This window comes from Artemia franciscana, chromosome 19 (genome assembly GCF_032884065.1).
Source record: "Artemia franciscana chromosome 19, ASM3288406v1, whole genome shotgun sequence".
Classification (NCBI taxonomy): Eukaryota; Metazoa; Arthropoda; class Branchiopoda; order Anostraca; family Artemiidae; genus Artemia; species Artemia franciscana.
This window is the reverse complement of record NC_088881.1, coordinates 11,022,289-11,045,607: the sequence shown is the minus strand read 5'-3', so window position 1 is coordinate 11,045,607 and position 23,319 is coordinate 11,022,289. Positions and strand designations below refer to the sequence as shown.

At 35.6% G+C, this 23,319-nt stretch overlaps 1 protein-coding gene across 6 annotated transcripts in view; it reads right to left on the bottom strand.

Annotated features, from left to right (window-relative positions):
• The window catches only part of LOC136039284 (gamma-aminobutyric acid receptor subunit beta-like), a 191,217-nt gene that overhangs the window by 35,909 nt on the left and 131,989 nt on the right, over positions 1-23,319 (bottom strand). For 5 of the 6 annotated variants that reach the window (XM_065722867.1, XM_065722866.1, XM_065722868.1 and 2 more), the window contains one exon: positions 17,560-17,642. In XM_065722867.1, the coding sequence (XP_065578939.1) occupies positions 17,560-17,642 (83 nt within the window). Of the gene's footprint in view, positions 1-17,428; positions 17,512-17,559; positions 17,643-23,319 lie in introns of all 6 variants that reach the window. The other variant, XM_065722870.1, reaches the window with a different exon arrangement.

The following is a 23,319-nucleotide window of genomic DNA, read 5'->3' as shown; positions in this document are numbered from 1 at the left end:
GAACTTTAGATTGTTTTGAGCAGGATGTCTATTTCAAAATTTGATCAAATATATTTAGTGTTTGAGCAACTGTAAAGAGCGTGGGAGGGGGCTGGCGGCTCTCCAACCACTTTTCAATATTTTCCTTAACATATCTTGGGAGTTTCAACCTAACACCCTCAGCTGTTCTTAAAATAGCACAGAGCCCTGTTTTTGATAAACTGGATACACACAATGTCATTTGATTTAGTAAAACAGAGCCCTAAACATTCTCCGATGTTTCACCTTAATGCTCGTAGCCTTTTCGGATACACTCAGAATTACATATTTGCCCAATTTGTATATAGTCATTATCTCGATAATTTTTACTTCACCAGTTATTTTCCTTATTATCCTCGCCTTGTATATTGTGCTATGGTATTTTATACTGTCAAACAAATCTTCAATGCACCTAGGAATCATATACTGTACACAGAAATTTAAAAAATCCTACTGTATATAAATCAAACCAACCACCGAAAGAATACATTCATATTAAAAGCTATATAACCAGTGATTATGGCAGGGAAAAGGAAAACTACTTAGGATTAGTTCAGCTGATGGCGCACGAATAGAATAAAATCAAATAAGGGGAAAGATTGACTTTGCATGACCAAACTGACGAATCATCTGTCAAAATAGATTTTGTACCGTTCTTAAATATTTATTCTTCACAAAGGGACCGAGTGTTTGTTTAAGCATTTAAAATTGACGAATTTCTCGGACAAAAGGCGATGGCTAACTAGAAGAAGTAATCAAATCAAAGAGTTCGTGGTAATGAACTGTAAGTAAGGAGCATCCCAGCTCTAAAGTAATCAGTCGTTAACTAGAAGAAGTAGTCAAATCAAAGAGTTTGTGGTAATGAACTTTAAGCAAGGAGCAACCCAGATCAAAAGTAATCAAACTATAAAAATAGAATTTTGATATCAATAGATATATCAATAGAATTGGCTTTTTATGTCGATTTCATATATATAAATTTTATTAATTTTAGCCTTACTCATCACAGGTTACGAGTCTGAGAAAATTTTACTGATTTTCAAAAAAAGAGAAAACAACGTCTAAAAGTCAAGTGATCCTAATGAAAACCACACCATCTGATTATCAGAAAACCCTACTATATAGGTTTCAAGCTCCTATCTGTAAAAATGAGGGTTTTTTTTTTGCCATAAGAAAGATCACGGATGCGTGTTTATTTGTTTGTATGTTTGTTCTTTTTTCCAGGGGTAATCGTATTCACCCAGTGGTCCTAGAATATTTTAAGAGGGCGCATTATAATGGAAATTAATATTTTTAGTGCCCCTTTTAATTGACCAAAAAATTGGAGGGCAACTCAGCCCCCTCCCCACCCAACTTTCCCAAAATCGTCCGATCAAAATTTTGAATCAGCTATTTTGTTCATCATAGTTGAAAGGCCGAGTAACTATGCCTTTGAGTATAACATTACCCCCACAGCCCCAGGGGAAAAGTCTTTAAGTTATAAAATTTGTCCATTGTTTACGCATAGTATTTGTTATTGGGATGCATGCATACATTTTCTAGTTGGGGGGGGCAATTTTTCGCTGGAGGTTTTTCCAAGGGGAGAAGTTTCCATGAAGTGAACTTGTCAGGGGAAATTATACACTGCGGGAATTTGCCAGAGGATTTTACAAAACAAAATTCTATATGTCTTGCTTTCTCTTTTCGTCTCAATTTTACGCGCGGAGTGGTTAAGAGTAAATGGTACGTAGTGTAAGTAGTGGTAAAGAGTACGAGAAAATTAAAATTTTTCTCGTACGTTATACAACAGACCCGAAGCGGCACTATTGTATCTTTTTCAAGAGTTCTACAATCAACAGACTAATCCAAGCTGGGGTTAGTCTGGGGGGGGTCAATTTTTCGCTGGAGGTTTTTCTAAGGGGGGAAGTTTCCATGAAGTGAACTTATCAGGGGAAATTATACACTGCGGGAATTTGCCACAGGATTTTACAAAAAATTCTATATTCCCCCTCTCTGGAGAGGGCCGAGTTGCCCTCCAATTTTTTGGTCAATTAAAAAGGGCACTAAAAATTTTAATTTGTATTATAATGCGCCCTCTTCCAATATTCTAGGACCACTGGGTGAATACGATTACCCCTGGAAAAAAACATACAAACAAATAAACTAATTCGACCGCGTAAATTTTAACTGCGGTCGAATTGTCTATAGGATATTTCCGTGGAAGGGGGTTTCTCCTTGGACGTGGTGCCAGATTTTCTGGCATTATTTAAAAACAATCAGAAATAAAACAAACAAAAAACAAGTTTTTTCAACTAAAAGTAAGGAGCAACATTAAAACTTAAAACGAACAGAAATTATTACGCATGCGAAGGGTGTTGCACCCTCCTCAACACCTTGCTATTTGCGCTAATGTTTGAACGTTGTCCCGATTCCTTATGAATGACTCCTGAAAGACAAGGGCCGTTTAATTAGAACAATGAGAAGCTCTTTTAAAAGTACTAAAAAACTTTAGCATAAAGAGCGAGATGTTGAGGAGGGGGAAATCTCCTCCGTAATGTTACTTTTTATCAAACGCCGATCTTTGGAAAAATAAAATCAGTCAAGATTCTTTAGGCATTGCCTTCTCTGACAATTTAATTGATAGTAATAATGAAAATATTGAAACACGTTTTTTGTTATAATAAAAGACAAGTTTCTGGAAGAATTTTGAAAAATGCACCATTTATTGGCAGAACTGGCATCATGAATTACATTTAGGTCAATCTTCTTAGTTTTGCGACTCAAAGTGAAATCATCTTAGTCAGTTAAGTTAATTACGAAAATATTAATTTAACATATTTATTCACTTACTATACAAGAAACTTAATAAACTGTAAATTCGTTGAAAATATTTTAAAATGTTGGAACTCTTAAATAAAAAGTAAGGATAGACATGCAACTATGAACTGTGTTACCTTGAACCACATGCATGAGGTATGCCTATACATAAACGATCCAGTAGCTATTTTCGAAACAAAGAGGTGTTGTTATGCCTAGGCTTGGGAAAGAACATTATCAAAATCACAGATCATGCACGTTAATTGAACCATCCTCCTTTTTATTGAAAAGAATGGAATGGAATGGAATGGGGTTAGTTCATTGGCACCTCATAAGCGATCCTAAAACCAAACTTTACCTAGGCAAACGCCTGAGCGCACTCGGGATGTCTGAAAAACCTGTTTGGATGAAGACAGGAAATGCTAAATGGACACGAATGGACACAGTCTCCGCTAGAGACTGTGTCCACGAATGGACACAGTCTTCGTATGGACACGAAGACACAGTCTCCGCTTCGTTCCTGAAAAAAGTGAAGCAATAGTATTCACGAACATAATTAATCTGAAAGTTCTTTTGTGACCATTAAAACCATTTTGCAACTGGGTAGCCATTAATTTTAATGGCTACTCGGTATCACTCAAAGAAAGGTGAAATACCTGAGAATCATACCTGATATCCAGTTTAGCTGGAAATCACACCATGCAGAGAAAGTGCAAAAAACCATAGCTTCCCTAATCCAGCGCTAATAAGTAGAAGGGAAAAATTTTGGTCTAGCTCAAAAGAGATCATTTATTTATACAAGGCAGTAATTCGACCGGAGCAGTAATTTGGTTTTGTGATCTGGACAACTCGACCCAGATATATCACTTTTGAGATGAGTACATAGGCTTGCCTGCCTAAAGATCACACCAATGTACTATGGAACTGCGACAGCGTCCATGAAGTATGTATAGGCCTTCAACCTATAGAGAATTTTCTAGAGGAAGAAGCAACAAAAAGTATTGTCAGACAGGATAATACTGACCAATGGACGCGGAAACAGAAGTTAAGAAGCAGGAAACGAAAAGCTACATGAACTCATTATTGCATAAGTATAAGATTTTCAGATTCCCAAAGATAATATTCACCCGATGAAGTAAACCAACCAGGAAACTTTTTATTCTCATTATGACAAGAAATGAAATGAAGCAGAAAGTCGCACCGCTCCATCAACTTGATGCAAAAATATGCTATATAGAGGGTTTTCGGACCCATAGAAAATGGAGACAGGAGTAACAATATAACCATAACGCCTCTACTCTAACAGAGGGATTCTAAGTTATCATATAGGGTATTTCGTGACGGTTATCCTGATAGAAATATTTGGGATAGAGTGAGCAGCTGTAAGATTTAAACAGTTCAACCAAACAGACAGCAATATTTGTGTCATATTACCTCTAAGTGCAACGATCACAAGAAGGCCATTCGATGTCGAAATTGGAAAGCTTCAGGGACCAGATACTCGTATAAAGTACGTTATTGAGGTATAGAATCCCTTTGGGCTACCTAGCACACTTAGAAGCAGCAGAGGTGCCTGGAAATATTTTAAAATTGCAAACGAGTGAAGCAGAACAATTTGTGCTTGGCAAGAGAGGTTTTCCAAAGAAATTATGGCTAACAAATGAAGCGCTGTTTGTCATAGAGCAAAGACGAAGGGTAAGATTCCTTGGCGCCATGGCCACTTATCGAAGGCGTAATTGAGTGTGGAGCAGAGTAATTCACTAGAACTGAACTCAGTTCGTCGCAATGAAAGCTGCTGAAATTAAACTAGCAGCATAAAAGAAAGATAAAGGTAGCCTTTTTAGCATCCCCGAGTCTCACTAAAAAAACTCCATAATTGGGTCCTGTGCTATCCAGGGATGGGACGCTTCTTTCTGATGAAGGCTCTCGTCCTGAGCGGTGCAAGGACCACTCATGCTCACTCTTAAGCAATACTAGCCCGTATGGTCTTAAAAATAATAGTCTCAGTCAATCTAGCAGTCAAAGAACTGATGCAGATATTCGTACAGATGAATCTTTCAGTCCTTAAAAAATCAAAAATGCAGTTAAAACACTCAAAAACCATAAAGCTGCTCGTATCCATGGCTTTATCTCTGAACTACTGAAATATGCGGACCCCACAATGTCCCTGTTCTTCCAAGTCATTTTCTTCATAATCAGGAGAAGTGAGATAATCCTTGAAGATTGACGAAAGGGTGTCATTATTCCCTCACGTAAGAGGATAGGCTCTAGAAGTGACTGCTCTAATTACCGTGGAATAACTCTGCTGTCCAGTCTCCAGAAAACTTTTCTCAATGGTCTTGCTGAATCCATGTCGGATAATATTCGTAGGATTTGGTAACCGCATCAAGCTGCTTTATATCCAATCGTTCAATTATCGAACATATTCCTATGATTCGACGGAAAATAGCGGAGATCACAGAGTTCTGATGGAAAACTGTTTTGTCTTTGTCGACTTCAATAATATGATTCGCACAGCTCTTTCGTGACCGAGAAGCTCTTTCACGGTTAAAATCGACCAGTCTCCCTGATAAATACCACAGACACTTCAAAGCATAGATCTATGTTCTATTTATAGACCGGCACATCAGTTTTTTCCAAATCACGATAGAAGTTCGTCAAGAATTTTGTAGGGGTCCCAGAGCTTTTCTGGGGTCCAGGGGTCTAGGGGTCCAGAGACCACGTTATGACAAAGTCAAATACAATTCTCATCCTTGGGCTAAAGTTCGGCAACAAACCTAGTGATGGCTAACATCAGGCCGAGCGAAGTGCAAACGCTCAAACTGGGTGCAAGCAGATGGATAGAGGCAGACGAGGCAGATGGAGGAGGCAGTGGAGGCAGATGGAGGATGCAGAGGAGGCACTCTCTACATCGAACAGCGTCAAGGAAATCAATTCAACAAAAAATTTAATTGGAGTGCTATGAAGCCTTGAAAAGACCAACATTAAATGGCAACCATGTTTCACTAACGTGGGTCCTGGGACATTTTAGATTCACAGGTAATTATTTGGCAAGCGAAGCATCTGACCCTGGTACATCAATAATTAGTTATGGACAGAAGCCTTTCAGTCCAATCTCTCAGCATTGCTGAAAAGATAATGTTAGGAGATAAATCCTTAAGAGGGTGGAACAGAATTGGCACAAAATGGTGGGATGTAAAAAAACAAAATAAATGTTTGCAAAGATTAATACTAAGCTGACTTGACATCTTTTTCAACATAAAATACCTAATATAAGAATGCGTATTGAACCCCTTACAGGAATTCGGAATTCTAATAGATGAGTTGCAAGTCAGGGTCAAATACCGGCTGAAGACATTTCGAAAGTTGTTTCTTAACCTGGAAGATGTTGTTGTGTAGGGTAAGGTTGGACAGCTGGCAAAGTATAAGATAAAAATTGGGAAATTTTGGCCCATATCCAGAAAACAATGATTAGATTTTTTATGTGTGTTTTGATGCAATAAGCGCTTATGGCCTGAACTTCAGCTCAGTTGGTAAGTTTACTCATATTGAAAAATGAATAAACAGTCATGCAAAATAGATAAACTCAGATTTTACCATTCAATTTAATGTTGAAGTCTTAAAGAGACATTATAAAACGCTGAGATTGACTAAGTCTTTCTTTGGAAAATTAAAGAAGGAAAATTTGGAAAATTAAATCAAACCATTTTTGAAAAGAAAAAAGAAAATACTTTCGTATTTTAAATCAAGGAAATAATTTACTTTTGAAGAAGCTCGCATACATTTACAGATACTGTAAACAATACAGTTTTATTATGGTTTTAAGTTTAAAATTGCTATACAGATTTTCAAAGAAATTAGAAAATATCAAATTTAGGTAGTTCATGCAATATATTAAATACAAACACAATTAAAAGAAATGAAATGTGAAATGAACTTATATTGAGAATAAAAAATGGTAACTGGAAAGGCAAAGGTACTAGAATGAATACTTGCAAGAGATAGCATAAATTGGTTAAACGAAGTTATTTTCTAACGTGGCTAGTTGTTGTATAGATAAGCAGCTCCTTATAAATTACCTTTTTTTTGCTGTGCAGGTTGTTCAAAGAGTGCTTTAAAAATGAAAATCAAGCAGGCTTAGCTCATCCCTCCCCTCCGATTTAGGATATTAAATACAGATACGCACTTTCTGGTCATATAGTTGCTGTATTATCTTTTTTATTTTTGATTTAACACGTTTCTGTTTATTTTTCTTTTTTGGTCTTTGTATCCAAGATTTTTCTCTACTAGCTATTTTACTTGTATCATTTGGCTTCAATTTTACTTGTATTTTATTTTGGGTTATTTATAAATTATTATTACTACTATTGGAACTGCAGCTTAAGTTAAGAACATTCATAGATCAAAATCAACTGGGATAACACAAAATTTAGTTAAGCTATGTTATTCAGTTGAACAGAATTCAGTTAAACAAAAAAAAGGTAAAGGATACGGCATTGGACTTTACAGTCCGTACCGGCGGTGCTGATCTCCTTTTCTTGGCCCTTCAGCCAGGAAGTGCTATGGGGGATTGGGGGCCAGCCATCCTGTGCTTTCGCACACCCTTCCTGTTTACCTTCCCCAGATTTCTCCAGGTACAACTTTAGAGCTGGGTCGACTCTGGCTAAGCTTAGAGAGTCACGCCACTGACCCCCGTCCCAAACTAAAGAATTGGGTACACCGGGATTCGAACCCGCGTCCTCTCAGACAAAGGATCCCGAATCCAGCGCACCAACCCACTCGGCCAGGACGGCTGAATTCAGTTAAACAGCATAAATATTGCGTGAAAGAGAAACTTTATATTGGGTTTTATTATCAAACAGTTCATGGGAACGAACTGTAAGCAAGGAGCAACTCGGCTCAATAGCAGCCGAAACTCTAAAAAACAGAATTTTCATACCAAAAGATGCATAAAAGGAATTAACTTATTATACTGATTTAAAATATATAAGATTAATCAAGTTTAGTGTTACCCATCAAAAGCTATGAGGTGAGAAAATTTGCCTGATTTTTTTTAATAGGGGAAAACCTCTCCTAAAAGTCAAGGAATATTAATTAAAATCACACCGTCAGAATCAGCGTATCAGAGAACCTAAGAGTCAAGAATATTAATTAAAATGGCGCCATCAGATTCAGTGTATCAGAGAGCCGTAATGTAGAAGTTTCAAGGTCCTATACATAAAAATGTGGGCAAGATCACGGATGCGTGTTTATTTGTTGTTGTTTTTTCCTAGGGGTTATCCTATCGAAATAATGGTCCAAGAATATCGGGAGAGAGTGCATTCGAGCGGGAATTAAAGATTCTAGTGCTCTTTTTAAGTGATCAAAGCGATAAGATGACAAGTAGCCCCCTCCCATGCCCCTTTCTTCCAAAAATAATCCGATCAAAATTTTTAGATTGCCATTTCATTTAGTATAATTGAAAGATCCAGTAACTATTTTTTTAAAGGTAAAATGACCAACCACAGTCTGTGGAGAGAGGCCTATAAGTTATAGAATGTGCCCATTGTTTACGTGTAGTATTTGTTATCGGGACGCTTACGAACATTTACCAAGGGGTGATTTTGTCCCTGGGGTGAGTTTTCACATGCAAAATTTGCAATGGTAAAGGAAATTTTTAGGGGTTGAGTTTTTCAGGAGATATTTTACCTTGCGATGACTTTAAGAATTCCTTTACAAAATTCCAACCCAATTTTTATGGGGAGTTGTTCCAGGTAAATTATCCGGGGTTATTTTTAGCGTGTTTGCATTTCTGGAAAAACATTTTCATGGGAGGAGGATTTCCGGAGTGATTTAGAAAATGATTAAACATTGAAGCTTTTTTCAAATGAAAGCATCCTAAGGAGGATGTCTCAGTTGGAATCGTCCACGTGAAATTTTACAGGAGGGGGGATTTCCGGTTATGATGGTGCTGTTTTGAGGGAATATTACGAGGGTGATTTCCAGTGAATATGGCGCTATTCGGAGGGAATTTTATTGGGGAGGGCAATGTAATTTACGTGGGAGGAAATTTCCTCAGAGGAGTCTCCAATTAAAAGGCGGGATGTCATAGAGCGTGAGCCAGATTTACAGGCATTGTTTGAAAAACGATCAGAGGTCAAATTTAAACAATTTTTTAACTAAAAGTAAAGAATAACAATTAAAAGGAAAACGAACAGAATTTATTCCGTAGAAGAAGGGATTGCCCACCTCTTCAATACCTTGCACTTTACACTTAAGTTTGACTGTTTGTCCCAAGTTTTTAAGCACGGCTACCGAAACACAGGGGCCGTTTAAATTAAAATAAGAAGATTTTTTAAAATACTGAAGGCTTTAGCGTAAAGAGCAAGATACTGAGGAGGGGATAACCCCTTCATATACGGAATAATTTCTATTCGTTTTAAGCTATAATGTTGCTCTTTACTTCAGTTTAAAAAACTTGTTTTTTGTATTTAATTATTTAATAAGGAATAGCCGTAAACCAAAAAGAAAAAATTTAAGCCATTAAAGATAGAACAAACAAAAAATGAATGAAATAAAAAAGTAAAATCACCTTTTTCTGGCTGTAGTGCTTATAAATAAACTGAATATGTGCTACTGTTGCTGATTATTAAACTGTTTGAAAAGCATTATACACCATGGAAAAAGCCAAATCTTAGCCAAAACAGAATCAATTTTTCTTTGTTTTGAAAGGACGTTTGATCTTCCCCTCCCCCCTGCCTAGGAAAATGAAAACATTTTACAATCTCAGCAATCTAGTTTTGTAAGGTTGTAGCTACAAAAAAAAAAATAAATGAAAAATACACTATTAGCGTAAAAGTAAAAAAAAATATTTGATAACTCGTTAATCTTAGAACATTGGGCAGTACGGCCACAAAATTCGTAATAACAGATCTCGCATATGCCGCAAATACAGCGCTGCTTAAGAGGGGATTCATGTGCCTACCATAAATTATCAATTGTTATTTTTCTTTTCTGGTTGTTCCGAAAGGAAAGGGTTGCTGTAGAAGAATAGAGGGGGCTCATTTCAGGGACATTGCAATCTCTAGGGCCCTTTTTATAGACTAAAAGTAATTGAAGAACATCTAGCCCTCTCCTGTTTCCTTTTTCGATATTCGTGGCCCCATAACCTGTCCACGTGGCCCCGAACAAAAATTTGAGCACTCAAAATACCGGACGCCTTCAATGAATATATTCTCAGAGATGACAAGGCTCTTTACAGCTCCTAAAGCAAGGGCTATAAATTATACAAGCTGCTAATTGTTTACATGTAGGTTTTATAGTGGGAAAAGGGGGGGGGGGGGTATTTTGATCTTAGAATAGGTAAAGACGTTGTGCCTCTTTCCCATCTAAATCTCTTGTTGCTGTAATCTCCTTTGGAATAGCTATATCTTTATGCCAAGCAGAAAGGTAAATCAACAGACCCTATATGGTACCCGGTTATCGAAGTTGCAAATCTGCCCTACCTCAGGAATGGCTCTGGGTATTAGGTTGAATCTTTTGGGGAGTATATGGGGGCCAAGTGGATTTCAAAACATTGGCTTAAGGGAACAGGGGGGAGGAGAAGGGTCCAAAAATGGGTTTTCCCAATGTATCTAAATATTTTTGTACTATTTGTTCTATGGGATATATAATATATTCCTTGGCTAAGTAACGATGTAAATAAAAAACATATTATGTTGTTAATCAAATATATATTAAAACATATTGTGTTGCCAAGTGATCTTATTTTGTGAATCAAAAACATAGTTTGCTAAGAGACCAAAAGGTTTATCTGCAACATCCTTGGAACAACTTTGGTGACCCAGTTGAATGTGTCAGTGAGTCGGGAGGGGAGAAAATTGACCTTTTTATCTAGGGTGAAGGGCTGGAAGAGAGAGTCTAATATCCCGGTCTCTAATGGGTATAAAATTAAGTTTGTTAAAATTAAATTAAGTTAAGTAAAATTAAGTAAATAATAAGTTTGACTCTTTCTCTCAGCTCTACTTTTTAAAACATTAAAAAACTTTAGCGTAAAGAGCGGGGCGTTGAGAAGGGAACAGCCCCTTTCATATACGGAATACTTTCTGTTCGTTTTTAGTTTTAATGTCGCTCCTTACTTTCAGTTAAAAAAAACTTTTTTATTTAATTTCTGGACGTTTTTGAATTAATGTATGTTTTCATTTTGGCTCTCCGCAGATGAATAATTAAAACGAAATTTGCATATTCAGTTTTTTGGCCAAATGGCTTTCTCATAGTTTTGATAGAATGATTTTGAGAAAAAGGAGCGGGGGAGGAGCTTTAGTTGACCTCCAATTTTCGGTTACTTAAAAAGACAACTAAAACTTTCAATTTTTAGGAACGTTTTTATTAGTATAAGATATACGTAACTTACGAATTAGTTTACATAACGAAATTCTACATTCATATGTTTTTATTACGTATACGAGTGGGTTCGCCCCCTCGTCAGTACCTCTCTCTTTACACTAAATCTTAAATTTTGTCCCAATTCCTTAGGAATGACCGCTGAATCGCTATGGTCGTAGAATAAATAGTTGAAATTGCTAAGAATACTGAAGTGTAAAGAGCGAGGTATTAGGAGGAGGGTGAAACCCTCACATGCGTAATAATTTCTGTATGTTTTAAGTTTTAATGCTGCTCCTTACTTTCGGTTGAAAAAACTTTTCATATCTATTTTTTCATTGTTTTTTTTAGATAATGCTAGAAAATCCTGTGCCCCCTCCATGGAGATTTTCTTCCTCCATGATAAATTCCTCCATGGATAGTTCCCCCCTACATAATCCCCTCCCCTCAACCCTTCCCCAGCAACCAAAAAATCCCCTGAAAACGTTCGTACACTTCCTAATAGCCATTACTATACGCAAGCACCTGTCAAAGTTTGTAACTTGTAGCTCCTCCCACGGGGACTTTGGGGGAGCAAGTCATCCCCAAAGACATGGTTATAAGGCTTTTTGACTATGCTGAATAAAATGGCTATCTCAGAATTTTGATCCAGTGACTTTGGGAAAAAAATAGCGTGGGAGGGGGCCTAGGTGCCCTCTAATTTTTTCGGTAGCTTTAAAAGGGAACTAGAACTTTTCATTTCCGTTAGAATGAGCCCTCTTGCAAAATTCTAGGACCTCTGAGTCGATAAAATCACTCCTAAAAAAAAAAAAAAGATAAACACGCATCCGTGATCAGTCTTCTGGCAAAAAAAGACAAAATTCCACATTTTTGTAGATAGGAGCTTAAAACTTCTAAAGTAGGGTTTTCTAATGCGCTGAATCTGATGGTGTGATTTTCGTTATGATTATATGACTTTTAGGGGGTGTTTCCCTCTATTTTCTAAAATAAGGCAAATTTTCTCAGGCTTGTAACTTTTGATGGGTAAAACTAAACTTAATGAAACTTATATTAAAATCAACATTAAAATTAAAATCTAATTTCAGTTTATTAAGCAGGTCTCAATCGTCTTTAAATAAGTGCTGAATATCAAGATAATCACCGAAATACTTTTTTATTGACCAGTATTATGTTAATTTCTGCGTAAGCGGAAGATTTTTCGATCCTCTGGGACAAATCTTTAGCCGTGGCTCTTATTGAAATAAATAAATAAACAAGTTTTTTTTAACGGAAAGTAAGGAGCAATATTAAAACTTAAGACAAACAGAAATTACTTCGTATGTGAAAGGGACTGCTTCCTCATCAACGCCCCGCTCTTTACGCTAAAGTTGTGAGGAATCAGCACCTTTCACATACGAAGTAATTTCTGTTCGTCTTAAGCTTTGATGTCGCTCCTTACTTTCCGTTAAAAAAACTTGTTGTTTTTTTTATTCAATTTCTGAACGTTTTTGAATCAATGCATGTTTTGATTTTGGCTCTCCGCAGATGATAATTAAAACAAAATTTGTATATTTATTTTTTTAGCTAAATGGCTTTATCATAGTTTTGATCGAATGATTTTGGTAAAAAAAAATAGAGCGGGGGAGGAGGCCTAGTTGCCCTCCGATTTTTTGGTTACTTAGAAAGGCAACTACAACTTTTAATTTTTCACCAATCTTTTTAGATATACGTAACTTATAAATTAGCTAACGTAACGAATTTCTGTATTCTCATGATTTTATTACGTATATGAGGGGGATCAGCCCCTCGTCAGTACCTTGCTCTTTACACTAAAGCTTAAATTTTGTTCCAATTTCTTAAGAATGACCCCTGAATCACAAAAACTGTAGAATAAATAGTTGAAATTACTAAAAATACTTTAGCGTAAAGAGCGAGGTATTAAGAGAAGCTGAGCCCATCATATGCGTAATAATTTCTGTTCGTTTTAAATTTTAATTCTACTCCTTACTTTCATTTGAAAAAACTTTTTCATATTTTTCATTGTTCTTTCTTAATAATGCTAGAAAACCCTGCGCGCCCTTCATGGAAATTTTCTTCCCCATGATAAATTCCTCCAAGGAAAGTTCCCCCAACATATCCTCCTCTTCTTAACCCCCCCTCAACCAGAAAATCCCCTTGAAAACGTCTGTACACTTCCAAATAACCATTACTATATGTAAGCACTGGTCAAAGTTTGTAACTTGTAGCCCCTCCCACTGGGACTGTGGGGACTAAGCCGTCCCCAAAGACAAAGTTATAAGGTTTTACGACTACGCTGAATGAAATGGCAATCTCAGAATTTTGATCCGGTGACTTTGGGAAAATAATTAGCGGGGAAGGGGGTCTAGGTGCCCTCCAATTTCTTTGGTCACTTAAAAAGGGCACTAGAACTTTTTGTTTCCGTTAGAATGAGCCCTCACGCAAGATTCTAGGACAACTGGGTTGATACGATCACCCTTGAAAAAAACAAACAAAAAAAGCAAACAAGCATCCGTCATCTGCCTTCTGGCAAAAAATACAAAATTCCACATTTTTGTAGATAGGAGCTTGAAACTTCTGCAGTAGGGTTTTCTGATACGCTGAATCTGACGGCATGATTTTGGTTAAGATTCTATGAATTTTAGGGTTTGTTTCCCCCTATTTTCTAAAATAAGGCAAATTTTCTCAGGCTTGTAACTTTTGATGGGTAGAACTAAACTTGATGAAACTTATATTTTTAAAATCAGCTTTAAAATGCGACTCTTTTGATGTAGTTATTGGTATCAAAATTCCATTTTTTTAGAGTTTGGTTGCTATTGAGCCGGGTCGCTCCTTACTACAGTTCGTTTCCACGAACTGTTTTATTGGTGGTAATTTTTTGTTCATTTTAATCTTAATTATACTATATGACTTTATTTCTGCCCATCCTACGTTAGTATGGCTCTTGACTTTTCTTTGAATATTTTATTTTTGGTAAATCTTTTTTTTAGTTAATGATAGGTTAATGACAGACATAATGTCATGACATCAAAATTTAGATACTTAAAGTATACAATAGAACAAGGGAGCAAGATTCAATTTGAGAATGCCTGTTATTTCTGAATACCATAGTTAAAATAAGCCAAAAAGGATGGGCATACTCATCCTTCCCCCAACTCCATTCAAAGCTTCATTCTTCTGAAATTCACAATTAGTTTGTCATGAACAATTCCTTCATTGCTTCTTGTGCATTGTCAAGACAGAGACAGGCTTTTAGAAGGATTAAAAAAAAAACTAATTTTTTTAGCTGAAAGTAAGGAGCGACATTAAAACTTAAAACGAACAGAAATTACTCCGTATATGAAATGAGTTGTCCCCTCCGCAATCCCTCGCTCCTTACGCTAAAGCTTTTAATTGTTTTAAAAAATAGAATTGTGGCAAAGAGTGAAACTTTAGCGTAAAGAGCGAGGGATTGCGGAGGGGACAACTCATTTCATATACGGAGTAATTTCTGTTCGTTTTAAGTTTTAATGTCGCTCCTTAGTTTCAGCTAAAAAAAATAGTTTTTTTTATGTAATTTCTGAACGTTTTTGAATTAATGCATGTTTGGTTTTGGCTCTCCGCACATAAATTATTAAAATGAAATTTGTATATTAATTCTTTTTTTGGCTAAATGGCTTTCTCTTAGTTTTGATCAGACGATTTTGAGAAATAAGGGGTGGAGAAGGAGGCCTAGTTGCCCTCCAATTTTTCGGTTACTTAAAAAGGCAACTAGAACTTTTACTTTTTAACGAACGTTTTTATTAGTAAAAAAGTTTAGTAAACTTAAGAATTAACTTACGTAACAAACTTTCATGACCTTATATTTTTATTATGTATACGAGGGGGTTTGTACCCTCGTTAATACCTCGCTCTTTACACTAAATCGTAAGTTTTGTCCCAATTCTTTAAGAATAACCCCTGAATCAGAAAGACCGTAGAATAAATAGTCAAAATTACTAAAAATACTTTAGCATAAAGAGCAAGGTATTTATCTCCTCCTAAATACCTCGCTCTTTATGCTAAAGTATTTTTAGAACCCCTCATATTCGTAATAATCTCTGTTCGTTTTAAGTTTCAATGCTACTTCTTCCTTTCATTTGAAAAAAACGTTTTCATGTTTATTTTTCATTGTTTTCTTATAGTAATGCTACAGAATCCTGCGCCCTTGTCATTGAATTTTTCTTCCCCCATGACAGATTCAATCAAGGAAAGATCCTCCAGCATAGCCCACTCTCCTCAGCCCCACCCCCAAACAAAATAAAATCCCCCTGAAAGCGTCTGTACACTTCCCAATAACCATTACTATATGTAAACACTGGTCAAAGTTTGTAATTTGCAGCCCCTCCCCCAGGGATTGTGGGGGAGTAAGTCATCCCCAAAGACATAGTTATTATGGTTTTCGACTATGCTGAACAAAATGGCTATCTCAAAATTTTGATGCGTTGACTTTGGGAAAAAAATGAGCGTGGGAGGGGGCTAGATGCCCTCCAATTTTTTTGGTCACTTAAAAAGGGCACTAGAACTTTTCATTTCCGTTAGAATGAGCCCCCTTGCGACATTCTAGGACCACTTGGTCGATACCATGACCCCTGGGAAAAAAAAACAAAAAAAAAACAAATAAACACGCACCCGTGATTTGTCTTCTGGCAAAAAATACAAAATTCCACATTTATGTAGATAGGAGCTTGAAACTTCTACAGTAGGGTTCTCTGATACGCTGAATTTGACGGTGTCATTTTCGTTAAGATCCTACGACTTTCAGGGGGTGTTTTCCCCTATTTTCCTAAATAAGGCAAATTTTCTCAGGCTCGTAACTTTTGATAGGTAAGACTAAACTTGATGAAACTTATATATTTAAAATCAGCATTAAAATGCGATTTTTTTGATGTAGCTATTGATATCAAAATTCAATTTTTTAGAGTTTTGGTTACTATTGAGCCGGGTCGCTCCTTACTACGGTTCGTTACCACGAACTGTTTGATAAGAGCATGAGACTTGCATAACTTTGCGTGAGAGACACTGTAAAGTGTATTGATTGAAAATTATAGTATTTTTAAAATGAAAAAGTAAATTAAACTTTAGTTTTGAAGATTATAAATATTAAACAATCAAAATATATTAAAAATTAAACCTTTAAAAAAATTAAAAATGATCTGACTTCTAGAGGTTTTATGATATCATTAGAGGCTTTATGATATCATATTTAATGATATCAACTCTTAGAGGTTTTAAAAACAAGTATATTCACTAACTTCAAATGATATTTTCTTTTTCAAAAGTACGCAACTTCTATACTAATGATTTAATATATTATTTTCCTGATTTATTAGAATTGATTACCTGAAGTTAAGATTTTCAGATTATTACATTTACACGAAGGAGGTTTGACCCAAAAACATTTCTTTCACACATTTTTGTATTCAAAACTGTAATATATCTTGGGCAATACTCCTTATCATGTCTGAAGTGTAGATTAATTTATATAGATCTGGTAGTGCTTCAATGCGTAATGCGAACTCTTCCACTCTTTACCGACTCTTCAACAGTGAGTGCTCCCAAAAATCTAGAATCTGAGATCTTAAATTCATAAGTTCGAACAAGGTAGGTTGTGTGTATTCTCACTGTTACCCCTAAAGTTAGTATTCAACATTTTCAAACGTACGAAATAATTGCCGAAAACCATTTACCATGCTGCCCTCAAAGGTAGGATTAGCAATGCAAAATATATTTAATCACAGATTGATAATCCTGAATAATTTTACCCTAATGATACCTTTTTGTGAGCAGCTTAGCAAACGCTATCCTTAGGTCTGGCAAAAACGATATGGTGTTGTCTTCAACTCCACTATCCAGCTCCGCAGCCCTGGTTTGAAAATCAAAGGAGCTACTATTAAAACGAGATATTCCTTGAAAATATGATCATCTCGTCGTTCCAAGTTATACCATCTCACTTCTCATATTCCACAAGCATCGCCTACTTGATTACTATAGGTAAAAAATCATGCCTGTTCAAATCTACATAACTAGCTAGTATACCAAGTAACGTGATACATCCATAGAGAGCATCAACACGTTACTGGGAGCATCTCAGTAACGTGTTCTACTACATTACTAGAGAGCATCAACGCCTACCTGATTATTAGAGGCCAAAAATCATGCTTGTTCAAATCTACATAACTAGCTAGTATACGAAGTAACGTGATACATCCATAGAGAGCATCAACACGTTACTTACAGCTTTCTATCTCTAGCATACATAGTTGTCTGTCCATAGGAAAAAATTGTAATTGCATTGGACAAGACGCCGTAACAGTTAACCTGCAATAGATATACATATTGATGCATTTGTGAATAAGAGATACTTACAACTTTCTATTTCTATTTGACACAGTTGACGATCCATGGGAAAGTATTGCAAGTTCATGGGACACGATGCTGTTACTGTTAATCTGGAAGAAAAATTTCTCTTGAATTTTAAGCCTTTCCGGTTTTTCAGGAGTAACCTTATAGTCCTTGAACCAACAAGAAACCTTGAACAACAAGAAAAACTGATTTTTCGCATGTGAATCACTAAACTGTCTTCTTTGTTTGTCTCCTTCTTCTTCTTTTTTTCGCCGTTTGTTCGGCGGTAGAAAGTGAATATCAATTAATGTATATATATATATATATATATATATATATATATATATATATATATATATATATATATATATATATATATATATATATATATATATATATATATATATATATATATATATATATATATATATATATATATATATATATATATATATATATATATATATATATATATATATATATATATATTGTCAAAATGAAGATTCGAAATTAAGTTACTCCGGCCTCAGCGAAGGGTCCTAACCACGTGGCTATTACGTCCTGTGTAACAGGGTCTGTTCTATAATTTTTACTGTTCCCAATCACTCTTTTATCACATATTAAGGTATTTCAAACTCTTGATAAACCCTTTTACCTTCGGTAATGCATTTTTTAAGTGTACTAGATTTCCAGAATAAAGGTCTAGGCTAAAAAAAAAAAAAAACTGATTGATAGTCCAAGCGGAAGCACTGTAAGCTCTCTGGACTTAGTTAAGCTCCAATGAGTGGACAAGGTGATCTTATTATTAATCTGAAAGAAATTAAATTAAAAAAAACTAGTTTTTTTAAACTGAAAGTAAGGAGCGACATTCAAACTTAAAACGAACAGAAATTACTGCGTATATGAAATGGGTTTTCACCTCCGCAATCCCTCGCTATCTACGCTAAAGTTTTTAATTGTTTTAAAAATTAGAATCATGGCAAAGAGTCAAACTTTAGCGTAAAGAGCAAGGGATTGCGGAGGAGAAAACCCATTTCATATACGGAGTAATTTCTGTTCGTTTTAAGTTTTAATGTCGCTCCTTACTTTCAGTTAAAAAAACTAGTTTTTTTTTATTTAATTTCTGAAAGTTTTTGAATTAATGCATGTTTGATTTTGGCTCTCCGCCCACAAATTATTAAAATGAAATTTGCATACTAATTCTTTTTTTGGCTAAATGGCTTTCTCTTAATTTTGATCAGACAATTTTGAGAAATAAGGGGTGGAGAAGGAGGCGTAGTTGCCCTCCAATTTTTCTGTTACTTATAAAGTTAACTAGAACTTTAACTTTTAACGAACGTTTTTATTAGTAAAAAATATACATAACTTAAGAATTAACTTACGTAACAAAACTTTTATATTCTTATATTTTTATTATTTATATGAGGGGGTTTGTCCCCTTGTTAATTACTCGCTCTTTATACTAAATCTTAAGTTTTATCCCAATTCTTTAAGAATGACCCCTGAATCAGAAAGGTCGTAGAATAAGTATTTGAAATTACTAAACATACTTTAGCATAAAGAGCGATGTATTTATCTCCTCCTAAATACCCTGCTCTTTACGCTAAAGTATTTTTAGAACCCCTCATATGCTTTATAATCTCTGCTCGTTTTAAGTTTTAATGCTACTTCCTACTTTCAGTTGAAAAAACTTTTTCATGTTTATTTTTCATTGTTTTTTTATAGTAATGCTAGAAAATCCTGCGCCCTTTTCATTGAGTTTCTCTCCCACCATGACAAATTCCTCCAAGGAAATATCCTCCCACATAGTCCCCTCCCCTCAACCCACACCCCAAACCAAAATAATCCCCCTGAAAGCGTCTGTACACTTTCCAATAACCATTACTGTATGTAAACACTGGTCATTTGTAACTTGCAGCCCCTCCCCCAGAGACTGTGGGGGAGTAAGTCATCCCTAAAGACATAGTTATTATGGTTTTCGACTATGCGGAGCAAAATGGTTATCTCAAAATTTTGATACGTTGACTTTGGGAAAAAAATGAGCGTGGGAGGGGGCCTAGGTGCCCTTCAATTTTTTTGGTCACTTAAAAAGGGCATTGGAACTTTTCATTTCAATTAGAATGAGCCCTCTTGCGACATTCTAGGACCACTTGGTCGATACGAAGACCCCTGGGAAAAAAAAACAAAAAACATAAGAACAAACAAATAAACACGCACCCGTGATCCGTCTTCTGGCAAAAAAATACGAAATTCCACATTTTGTAGATAGGAGGTTGAGAACAGGGTCCTCTGGTACGCTGAATGCGACGGTGTGATTTTCGTTAAGATTCTATGACTTTTAGGGAGTGTTTCCCCCTATTTTCAAAAATAAGTTGAATTTGCTCAGGCTCGTAACTTTTGATGACAAAGACTAAATTTGATGAAACTTATATATTTAAAATCAGCATGAAAATTCGATTCTTTTGATGTATCTCTTAGCATCAAAATTCCGATTTTTAGAGTTTCGTTTACTATTGAGCCGGGTCGCTCCTTACTATAGTTTGTTACCACGAACTGTTTGAAAATATGATCCCCGGGAACAAGATTTAGTTTACAGAGTTGACAGTTTACGAAAAAAGTTTTGGAATTTTCACCGGCTCCAATTCACGAGAATATGGGCCCCTTCCTATTTTTCACGAAATAGGGGGAAGATTAAAATGTATTTGATTAAATCTGAGAGGGGGGTAATTTTTCTGGTTTTATTTTTTTCAAGGAAAAATAGTGAAAAAATGGTATTTTTCTACGAAAAGTAAAAACCAGTTATTCTTAAAAGCTCTTAAGGAAGGGGGTAAAAATATTCATTGCGACCTCTTGCAGCTTTTTGGGAAGAAAATAGCTGCATGTGGTAGAAAATGATACCCTTGAAAGTACCGATATTGAAAACAATTTGTTTTTGACTACTAAATTCTGATCACTGGAAACAAGGTTTAAGCCATTCCATGGCTTCACTCTTTTTTATATTCACTAGTCTTAAAATAGCTTGTAAATTGAGCTTATTCCTTTTGCCTTTAAGAAATCCGTAACAAAGGGAAATACTGCACTGTTTCAATTAGATTCATAGCAGCGTCAGAAACAGCTAAGTTTCCACATGCTTTGCTAATTGCCCAATTTATGTTCTATCTCTAGCAACTGTGCTTCCGAAAAATTTAACAAATAGAATTTATTTGACATCTTTTCGTAACCTTTTTTTCAATGAAAGGAGCAGTAGCTCAGAGTAAGATCAAGTTCTAATTTGACCTTTCTCATCTTTTTTTTTATCTTTGATCTTTTGATCATTTTGATCTTTCTCAGACGTGAAAACACACTTGATATTTAAATACCAATTTAGAAATTAAAAAAAAAAACAGATAGTAACATGAATCAGCATAAATAAAATCCATTCAACCCTTGACAAAACTACAAAAAGAAAAAACAGAAAAAGAACAGCTGCAACTTAGTAAAGAGTGGACCCCAACCGTGGTAGTCAAAATTTAGAAAATAGGCTTTGAAAAACTATCTAAGTTCAAATATTTTTTTGTCAAACTGCTTTGAAAACAGTTGTTTACTATCAGATACAGTTCAGCAGTAATTTATAGAGAGCGATCCACGGTCTAAAGCAACTGAAATATAAAACTAAAATTTAAATTAACAGCTAAAATTTAAAAACAGGTTTTTAAATAAACCATGTATTGAAAAATATTTTTCAAGCAACAATATTATCAAATTTTAGCTTAGAGAAGAGTTTTAGCTCAGCTCTTATTCTTGTACGGTGTAACAGACAAATACATGATAGTGATCCGTGACATGTACTAGAATAATAGTTCTGCTGTTAAGGTAGGAAATGGGGCTAGCAGCTAATTTTGAATTAAATCAGGAGTTTATTAGGGTTTTGGTTTATCCCCATTTATATGAGTCATTTTGATTGACTTTGTCTTAAGGAACATAGGAAACGAAATGGAGGAACACTGGATTAAATGGGGAAGAAAAATTTTCATGGACTTCGATTGTGTGATGAATTAAGCATCCTAGATGAAAGTTTGAGCAACATGAATAAGCTTTTAAGGGTTTTGCCAGTTCAGGGTGCTAGAATAGGTTCGAAAATTAATGTTAAGAAGTATAAATTACTAAGGCTATGAATAACTGAAGTGATGTTGCATAACAAAAAGATTGATCAACTGGACAGCTTCACTTACCTTGGTAGTATTATTAGTAAAGACGGTGGAAGCAGTCAAGATGTTAAAAGTAGAATAGCCAAGGCTCGGGATCACAGTTGAAAAAAGGATTGGAAATAGGATGATGATTCTGTGATTCAAGATTAGAACATTGGAAGCTACAGTGATGACAGTGGTCAAGCATGGTTCTGAAACATGGGCGCTCCGAAAGACGGAGGAAGGTTAGCTAGATGTTTTCCAGAGAAATTGCCTATGGATTGCTTTGGGTATCTGGCTGACTGAACGTATTTCAAGCAGTAGGCTTTACGAAAATTGTGGTTCAGTCCCGTTTTCCAGGGCTAAAACGAGTAAACACATAAAGTGGCTAGGGAACGATCTGCGGATGAAGTATGATAGATTGACAAAAATCGTCTTTTCGGACAAACATCTAAGACTAAACGGAAAGCAGGCCATCCACGGTTGGTATGTGAGTCAAGTCGTAAAGAAAGAGTTAAAGGAAATGGGAACTTCCTGGGAGGGTGTAAAGAGGGAGGCTTTGAATAGGTTAGTATGGAGGAGGAGCGTAAGTAGTTGTGTTGGCCTCAGGTGGCTTGGTGCTACGGTGAGTTGTTACTAATAGTAATAGGCCGTAATAAAAATAGTAATTTCCATTTAAATTCAACTGAACGGTAAATACTAGTTATACAAAGACTTTTTCGAAAATTTTTAGAAAGAGTCTGAACCCTAAAAATGACCAATTAAAATAAAAAATACAGGACTTTTCTTTTTGGATTTGCTTTGAATTATCATTCATCTGAAATGTCCAGTCAATATTGTGAGGCTGTTGTGCAACCTTGCCCATAAAGTTCTATAGGATTACTGAACTTTTAAACTATCTGAGTTCTTTTCAGGAATCTTTAAAAATGGAATATATTAAAACCTCTTTGATGATATGTATACTTGTTACAATGCAACAAAGTCAATCAAATCAGTTTCATTATCCAGCTCAGATCCCAGAAGCGAATGTAGGCACCAATTATCAGAATTCTGATTCCTGCGATTCAATAATTAAAAGAGTCATGGGCATGCTCCGTCTTCGAAATAGATTAATAGCAGACCTTCCAATTGATAGAGAAGACATGTAAGGCTAGCCGAGTGATGCTAATCCTAGTGGTATCCTTGAAAATGTGTGGAAAAGCATCCAGGATCTAGCTTTGAGAAGTTTGCTTGCTTATTGCCTACCTGACACTCCAGTGTTTCAACCTAGGTTAGCTGTAGCGACAATGCTCCCTTCTTTACTTGGTCCTGATGCTGATGTCAATACTGGCCAAGCCTGCTACTTCACTCTTCGCACCAGTCCCAGGAATTCTAGTTCCATTTCTATCGTTTTAGTATTGTTCTGTTCCTCTTTAGAAGAAACAAATAAATTGTTTGACTTAAAAAAAGTCTTCATTTAGTTTTCAAAGTGATAACATCTTATTTGGATTATTTGAACTGTGATGCTTGTTTCATCCTGAATTATTTCACCTGTTTTGAACTTGACCTGTCATGACATTCATTAATTCAGTGTTTTGAACTTAATTTAATTCAGGAATGTCATTTCGCAATATTTTGT